Source organism: Coregonus clupeaformis, chromosome 23 (genome assembly GCF_020615455.1).
Source record: "Coregonus clupeaformis isolate EN_2021a chromosome 23, ASM2061545v1, whole genome shotgun sequence".
Taxonomy (NCBI): Eukaryota; Metazoa; Chordata; class Actinopteri; order Salmoniformes; family Salmonidae; genus Coregonus; species Coregonus clupeaformis.
In genome coordinates, this window is record NC_059214.1 from 4,453,038 (window position 1) to 4,461,795 (window position 8,758).

Genomic DNA, 8,758 nt, shown 5'->3' on the forward strand with positions numbered 1-8,758 from the left:
ATTTAATCCATTTTAGAATAAGGCTGTAACGTAACAAAATGTGGAAAAAGGGAAGAGGTCTGAATACTTTCTGAATGCACTCTACGTCAATGGGTATGAATACTTTCTGAGGGCACTGTAGTATATAACATAAAAAAAACATGTTTAGAAAATACAAACCTTACCCTCCACCCTTAAAGTAATCAATAAGTAATACCATCAAAAACTCCCAAAGATATATTTTAAAAATCATAATGTTACATTTACATTTTAGTCATTTAGCAGACGCTCTTATCCAGAGCGACTTACAGTTAGTGAATACATATTTTTTTAATATACTGGCCCCCCGTGGGAATCGAACCCACAACCCTGGCGTTGCAAACGCCATGCTCTATCAACTGAGCTACATCCCTGCCAGCCATTCCCTCCCCTACCCTGGACGACGCTGGGCCAATTGTGCGCCGCCCATGAGTCTCCCGGTCGCGGCCGGCGGCGACAGAGCCTGGATGTTCAGATGTTTAAGTACTGCAACTGATGGTAGAGGCTCTCCATTGTAAAATGTACTGTTATGTCAGAGAAGAACCCAAGGTTATCAAGGGAAGTAATGATGTTACATTTAAAGGCATTTAGAGTATAGTATAACATATAAAATACATATTTAGAAAATACAACCCTTACCCTCCACCCTTAAAACCATTTAACACTATCAATAGGTAATATCATCAAATACTCCAGAATATATACATATATATAAAAAAAAAGTTATCATACATTAAGCATAGCAATTTATATGTAGATGTTTTCCAATGTAAATGTACTGTGATGCCAGAGTAGAGTGGGAGGTCTTACAAGAATCCCAGCGAACCACGACCGGCTCCAGATCTACACACACGTCATCTTTGGGGGCATCTGGGGAGAAAAAAAGGTGACAAATCAGTGTGTGTGAGAGAGTTTGTTTTGTTGTTTCACATTCACATGACACATAACTGTACATATAGCTAAATGTAGGCACGTACGCACCCACCCACCCATCCACCGACCACCACCACCCCCACCACCACCACCACCATGAAAATCTCTCTCTCAACAGATCACTGAGTCCCAGCCACACTCACCCTTAGAGTCTGTGCAGATGAAGTTGAGCTTGTCCGTCTCCGGCCTGGCGACCAACTGACAGTCGTTGTCTCTCTGTACGGCCCCAGTCTTCCCACACTCCTCACTTCTGAACCCGTGGCCAGGGGCCCATTCCTGGTATCCACTGCCTACTCCGCTCACCCAGAACCAGAAGTCCAGGGTGCAGGGGTAGCGCAGACCCAGCCAGACGTGGACAGTGGAGGCCCTACTAGCTCTCTGTTGGACACAGTCCTGGATCTTCTGGGAGTGGACAGACACCAGGTCGACATGGTTCTGTCTGCAGTACTCCAGGGCCTCATCCCATGTCTTGTTCTCCTGGACCAGAGTCAGCTTGTTGTCTGGGGAGATAAGAGGGACTGGGGGTGTTTTGATCGACTTCTGTTAGTCAGTGAATTCAACAGTTCAAAGATCGAAAAAAACATACTGATTTGATTTAGAAAACATATTGTTGCTACTTTTTGAAATCCTTTTGAGGAGGAATATTTATAGTGGTGGTAAAGTTGTAAAAATAATCATTGTTGTCATATCTTTTATATAGTCTTTCAACTCTTCAGCACCTACAGATGTGGGATCTTAGTGCAGGATAATAGTGCAGCAACAGAACATTTGAATTATAATTCATTAAAATTTTTGTCGGGGTTGATACATTTTTCGTAAGGGAAAATTAAGTCTGAAATTTCAAAGTGGAAATTACAAACTTCAGAAGCATTTTTAAACCTCAAATACACTACAAGTTTAAAATGTCCTGTATTGCAGGAAGGTTCTCCTGCAACAGGCTGATCAAATTAAGATCCTACATCTGTATAGACATGTCAGCCAATTACTTTGGCAGAGGGAAGCTCAGCTCAACACTATGGAGGAAAAAAATCAACTCACCTCTGTAGCAGAAGAAACTGTGTGTCATGATTTAACTGGATTTGAACCCAAATGCAGACAACTACACCAAGCCAGAGAAGGTTAAACAGGTTTATTTACAATGTTCAATTAGTCCAGGTTTCCAATAATAGGGGAAGAGCAAGTCCAGGTTACAGGGAGGGTAACAGATCCAGGTCAGGGCAGGTGTGGTACCGTAATGTCCTAGTGTCCATGGTGAGTCCAAAAGGGAGGTCCGGTAGTGGAAAGCAAGATGGTGGTGGCAGGAGTGAAGCGGAGGCAGGAGTCAGGTTCCAATAATCTGTGGCACAGGAGAAAAGTAAATAGAACAGGCCAAAAACACAAAGAGCGAAAACAAACAGGTTGAGTCGACAGCGAGACTAACATGGTCGTCTTGACTATGATCTGACGATGAGTGGCAAGTTTGACCGGGTCTTAAAGGCTGAGGTGATTATGGTGAATGAGCTGCAGCTGGAACTCTGACTCCCGCACACCAGACTTCACTCCTGCAATCAAGGACAGACAGAGGGGAGGGAGAGAGCAGAGAGAGAGCTACCTAGCAGCAGTAGGCCTAACAGTACCCCCCCCTCTACGGACGCCGCCTGGCGGCCGACAGGGTTTATCAGGATGTAACCTATGAAACTCACGGACCAGAGCAGGATCCACAATGAAGCTCCTGGGCACCCAGGAACGTTCCTCAGGACCATAACCCTCCCAATCCACCAGGTACTGGAAACCACGACCCCGGCGGCGAACATCCAGAAGTCGCCGGACAGTGTAGACCAGACCCCCACCCACGATCCTGGGCGGAGGAGGGGGACGAGAGGGCGGGCACAGAGGGCTAACCGACACAGGCTTAATCTGGGAAACATGAAAGGTGGAATGAACCCGTAGGGAGGCAGGAAGCTGTAGCTTAACCGCGCAGGGGTTAACAATAGACAGTATCTTGAACGGTCCTATAAAACGAGGCGCCATCTTCTTAGACTCCACTTTCAATGGAAGGTCACGTGACTTAAGCCATACCTCTTGACCAGGAGAGTAACCGGGAGCCTGGGACCGGTGACGGTTGGCTTGCCTCTGCATGTATGCCGAAGCTCGGGACAGAGCTACCCTGGCCTTCCTCCAGACCTTGAAGCAGCGGCGCATGTGGGACTGCACCGAGGGTACCGCCTGTTCCCTCTCTTGAGAAGGGAACAGGGGAGGTTGATAACCCAGAGCACACAGAAAGGGAGACAAACCAGAGGAAGCGTTAGTCAAGGTGTTAAGAGCATATTCCACCCAGGGGAGCATGGAGCTCCATGACCCAGGGTTAGACCCTGTGACACAGCGGAGAGCGGTCTCCATCTCCTGGTTCGCTCTCTCGGCTTGCCCGTTGGTCTGGGGGTGATATCCAGAGGACAGGCTGGATGTGATGCCCAAAGCTTTACAGAAAGCTTTCCATACCTGGGAGACAAACTGGGGACCCCTGTCAGAGACAATATCCGTGGGTAGACCATGAGAGCGGAACACATGTTCAACCAAAATATCAGCCGTCTCTCTGGCAGTGGGCAGTTTAGGTAGGGCCAAAAAATGAGCGAACTTAGAAAAACGATCAATCACAGTAAGAATGACAGTCTTTCCAGACGAGGGGGGAAGTCCAGTGACAAAATCCATAGCAATGTGCGACCAGGGCCGGCTGGGTATAGGTAGAGGTCGTAGATGACCAGCGCTGACCTGGGTGGAGTTCTTACTTCGTGCACATACCGTACAAGCAGCAATGAAGGCTCGAGTGTCCGCCTCCATCGTGGGCCACCAGAACTTCCGTCGCACAAAGTCAAGGGTCCGCGAAACTCCAGGGTGACAGGTAAGGGGAGACGAGTGAGCCCACTGAAGTACCTGGGAGCGAACAGACTCAGGGACAAACAACCGGTTAGGAGGACCCCTCCCAGGGTCAGCTTGATGATGTTGAGCCTGTCTAACAATCCCTTCGATGTCACATGTGATGGCCGCAATACTGCAGGTAGGAGGCAAGATGGGTTCAGGGTTACTACCAGTATCAACAGCCGAATGAACACGAGACAGGGCGTCAGGCTTGACGTTGCGTGACCCAGGACGGTAAGACAGAGAAAAATTGAATATCCCAAAAAATAGTGCCCACCTGGCTTGACGGGGGTTGAGCTGCTTCGCTGACTGGATGTAAGCCAGATTCTTATGATCCGTCCAAACGATGAAGGGTTGTTCCGCCCCCTCCAACCAATGTCGCCACTCCTCGAGAGCCAGCTTAACGGCGAGCAGTTCACGATTGCCAACATCATAATTCCTCTCTGCCTGAGAAAGTTTCCTTGAAAGAAAAGCACAGGGATGCAGTTTGTTATCTTCAGGAGAACGTTGTGACAACACCGCACCTACCCCAGTGTCGGATGCATCCACCTCCACGACAAACTGGCGGTCGGGGTCCGGCTGCATCAGAATGGGAGCCGAGGCGAAGCGATGTTTCAGTTCTTCGAACGCTGATTCGGCCCCTTCATTCCAAGCGAACGGTCGTGAGATGGAGGTGAGAGCGGTGAGTGGCGCCGCAATGCGGCTGTAGTCCTTGATGAACCTCCTGTAGAAGTTCGCAAACCCCAGGAATCGTTGAAGTTGTTTGCGGGTGGAGGGGGCTGGCCAGTCCGTGACAGCAGAGATCTTAGCTGGGTCCATCCGCAACTCCCCCTGAGCTATGATGTAACCCAAAAGAGGTCTCAGACACATGAAATTCACATTTCTCCATCTTCACAAACAGTTTGTTCTCCAACAACCTTTGCAACACCTGGCGCACATGCAGTTCATGTTCCTGGGAGGACTCTGAGAAAATCAAGATATCATCCAGATAGACAAAAACAAACCGATTCAACATGTCCCGAAGGACATCATTGACTAGTGCCTGAAAAACAGCAGGGGCATTGGACAACCCAAAAGGCATAACTAGATACTCAAAATGTCCCAAGGGTGTGTTGAAGGCAGTCTTCCATTCATCACCTTTACGAATGCGCACCAGGTGATACGCATTTCGTAGATCCAGTTTGGTAAAGGTAGTTGCACCATGAAGGAGGGGAAAAGCAGAATTAATTAATGGCAGAGAATATTTGTTCTTAATGGTGATGTTGTTAAGTCCACGGAAATCAATACAGGGTCTGAGGGTCTCATCCTTCTTAGCAACAAAAAAGAATCCCGCTCCTACAAGTGACGAGGAAGGACGAATAATACCTGCCGCCAAGGAGTCCCGAATGTAGTTCTCCATAGCCTCCGTCTCCGGGCGGGAGAGATTGTACAGGCGACTGCTGGGGAGCGGGGCTCCTGGCTGGAGGTCAATGGCGCAGTCGTAAGGCCGGTGAGGAGGAAGAGAAGTAGCTCTGTGTTTGCAGAAAACAGATGCCAGGTCATGATACACGTCAGGGACAGCAGAAAGATCCATGGAGATTCAATCATATGACACCAATTTATATTTTAAAGTCTCAGACAAAGCATTGATGAACACTCCTTGTAATGCCTCGTCATTCCAACCACTCACTGCCGCTAAAGTCCGAAACTCCACTGCCATCTCCGCCACACTGCGAGCCCCCTGCCGAAGAGAAAACAACCATTTCGCAGCCCCCTTGCCCCGTACGGGGTGGTCAAAAACCTTCCTCATCTCAGTGGTGAAGGCAACGTAAGCGTTGCAAATGTCCGACTGACTCTCCCAGACCGCGGATCCCCAGGCACGAGCGGAACCGCTAGTAGAGTTGATAAGGTAGGCAATACGGGCTCTTTCTGAGGCGTAGGTGAGGGGCTGTTGTTCAAACACTAACGAGCATTGAGTCAAAAAAATCGCCACAGGTTCCCATGTTCCCGTCATAGCGCTCTGGAGCAGGAACAAAAGGCTCTCTGATCTGGGCTGAAGGGGTAGGAAAAACAGGTGGAGCAGGAGAAGGAGCAGTTTGTATGCCATGCCCGAGGGGTGCATTATTAACTTGGGTAGTAAGGGCAGACACTTGATTGGTGAGTAATTGAACCTGATTAAGCAGCACCTGACTGTTCTCAGCAATAGTCTTAAACAGGGTATCATGTTGGCCAAGTAAAATGCCCTGATTGGCTATGGCAGTCCAAATTTGAGTGCACTCTGGGGTGGTATCCGAGCTACTGTCTGCTGGGTTCATGTTGGTCAGATCATACTGTCATGATTTAACTGGATTTGAACCCAAATGCAGACAACTACACCAAGCCAGAGAAGGTTAAACAGGTTTATTTACAATGTTCAATTAGTCCAGGTTTCCAATAATAGGGGAAGAGCAAGTCCAGGTTACAGGGAGGGTAACAGATCCAGGTCAGGGCAGGTGTGGTACCGTAATGTCTTAGTGTCCGTGGTGAGTCCAAAAGGGAGGTCCGGTAGTGGAAAGCAAGATGGTGGTGGCAGGAGTGAAGCGGAGGCAGGAGTCAGGTTCCAATAATCTGTGGCACAGGAGAAAAGTAAATAGAACAGGCCAAAAACACAAAGAGCGAAAACAAACAGGTTGAGTCGACAGCGAGACTAACATGGTCGTCTTGACTATGATCTGACGATGAGTGGCAAGTTTGACCGGGTCTTAAAGGCTGAGGTGATTATGGTGAATGAGCTGCAGCTGGAACCCTGACTCACGCACACCAGACTTCACTCCTTCAATCAAGGACAGACAGAGGGGAGGGAGAGAGCAGAGAGAGAGCTACCTAGCAGCAGTAGGCCTAACACTGTGTCCTTTATTACTTGGAACATCCTCCCATCTTCCCTCATCCTGAAGACAGGACAAAGCACAGTCTACCTCCCCATGCTTATTGTCTTGTTTTCCCTTCCTCCAGTTGGTGAATGAAGACTTCCTCTGATCAGACCACCTCCAGGTGACTCTGGAAAGGCCGATCCATGTCCATTCTTCAAGAAACAGTGCCACCTCCGTATTCTCAGTCAGGTTCATAATATACATGCTAGCCAGGTCAGTGTGATGCTCTCTGCAGTAACTGAGCTTCTTTCCAGGTCATTACCACGTGTACTGGGATGTATTTATAGTTTGACCCTTTTGATTTGAAAAGAAAATTACAGAGACAACGATTGCAGCGACATAATTAGTTTCTGAGTTATCCTTCAATATTTCTGGACAGGGTAAGGTAGCTGTTATTTAACTTTCAAACTAACAACTGACTAATATCTCCAAAATTATTTTACAAAATTATCTACAAAATGTACTATAATCTGATGTATAATTTGGTCCATTGTGTAACTGGGGCACTCACCATTGAAGCAAACGAAAGGATAGTGTCTGCTGTAGTTTACATCAATCCATTGTTTGGATGACTTATCAATGACTACACAGTTCTCACCATAACCATTGCAGTTGTTTGGTTCTTTAGTGGCAGTCTTCCAGTTCCTATACTCAGCCTCTCCCTCTCTGTAGAAACCTTTATCAGCCAGAGACCACTGCCAGCTATCATACAACGCTATCCAAGCATAATCTGTATTACCCCATCTACAGTCTTAAGGCTATTCATATCCTCCATGTTGTTGTCTATCGTGGCTAGGTCAGTGAGGTACTCTCTGCAGTAATGCTGGCCTTCAGTCCAGGTCTTGGGCTCTTTGACAAAGTGATACTCATGGGTGAGACCTGAACAGCGCAGCCAGACTCCTGTGTAAATCAATACATAAACATTATGAGATCAGATCGAATGCAATGCACACATTCAGACAGACAGACAAGGCAAGGACAGATTGACAATGTACAGAGAGACATGTACACAAGCACACGCATGCACGTCCACACGCACGCACGCACACACACACACACACACACACACACACACACACACACACACACACACACACACACACACACACACACACACACACACACACACACACACACACACACACACACACACACACACACACACACACACAATCTCACACACACTCACACACACACACACACACACACACCTGAGTTTAGGATGATTACACAGGCCATTCACTCCATCTCTGAAACATCTAGAGGAAAGGGACACAATGTAATTGGATGAACAAACAACCAATAGGCTGTTCCAGCATAATAGGCTGCATTATGACAATTCTCTGTATGTTAGGCCAATGGTTTGTTGTGTAGTTAATATAACACAGAGAGTTTCTGTAACCCCAAGTATGACTGTTGTAAGTATAGAGAGTAGAGCTCACCTGTTGTTATCAGTGTGTTCCTCTCCCAGCCTGTCTTGGTCCTCCTGTGTCTCAGTCCTATCCTGTACCCCTATGTGACCATCCTACACTTCCTGTTCATGACCTCTCTGGATCTATGTGATGTTCTGTTGAGTGGCTTTAGCAGTTTGATGCTATCTCTGTGTGATGCTATTCACTCCTTCTGAGCAGCATGCAAAAATACAACATGCAAACGTGATGCTCCTATTCTCCCAGGAAAAAGGACCACTAAAAGGGCCTTACTGTTTTATTGAGGTAAAGGACACACCAAGCAAAGCAGTGTTTAGATTGAATTTGTCCTACATATTTGAAGATGTTTATACCCTGTAATGTCCTGGACTGTGCCTCTACTGTATTGAATGACTCTGCATGTTTCACCGACAGCAGAACACAGACAGTTATATTATGAGGCAACTCTGTGATAACATATCCAGGGGCCCTGGGATGTCCCTAATGAGCCTTGGGCAGCCTCATGCATTCATAACATTGTCTTTATGTCATCTGTCTTAACAGTCTCATGTATGACAGCGATACAGGGAGTATGCCTGGGGTCATAGGCAGAGA

The 8,758-nt window shown here is 47.4% G+C and overlaps 1 protein-coding gene across 1 annotated transcript; it reads right to left on the bottom strand.

The window, feature by feature from the left end:
• Positions 1 to 712: 712 nt before the first annotated feature.
• Positions 713 to 7,341, bottom strand: LOC121536377 (snaclec convulxin subunit beta-like). Its single transcript, XM_045206398.1, has 3 exons — positions 7,333 to 7,341; positions 1,095 to 1,491; positions 713 to 888 (listed from the first exon to the last, which is right to left on the bottom strand). Exons 1-3 carry the CDS (start codon positions 7,339 to 7,341, stop codon positions 752 to 754), a joined length of 543 nt encoding a protein of 180 aa, XP_045062333.1. The 3' UTR covers positions 713 to 751.
• Positions 7,342 to 8,758: the final 1,417 nt, after the last annotated feature.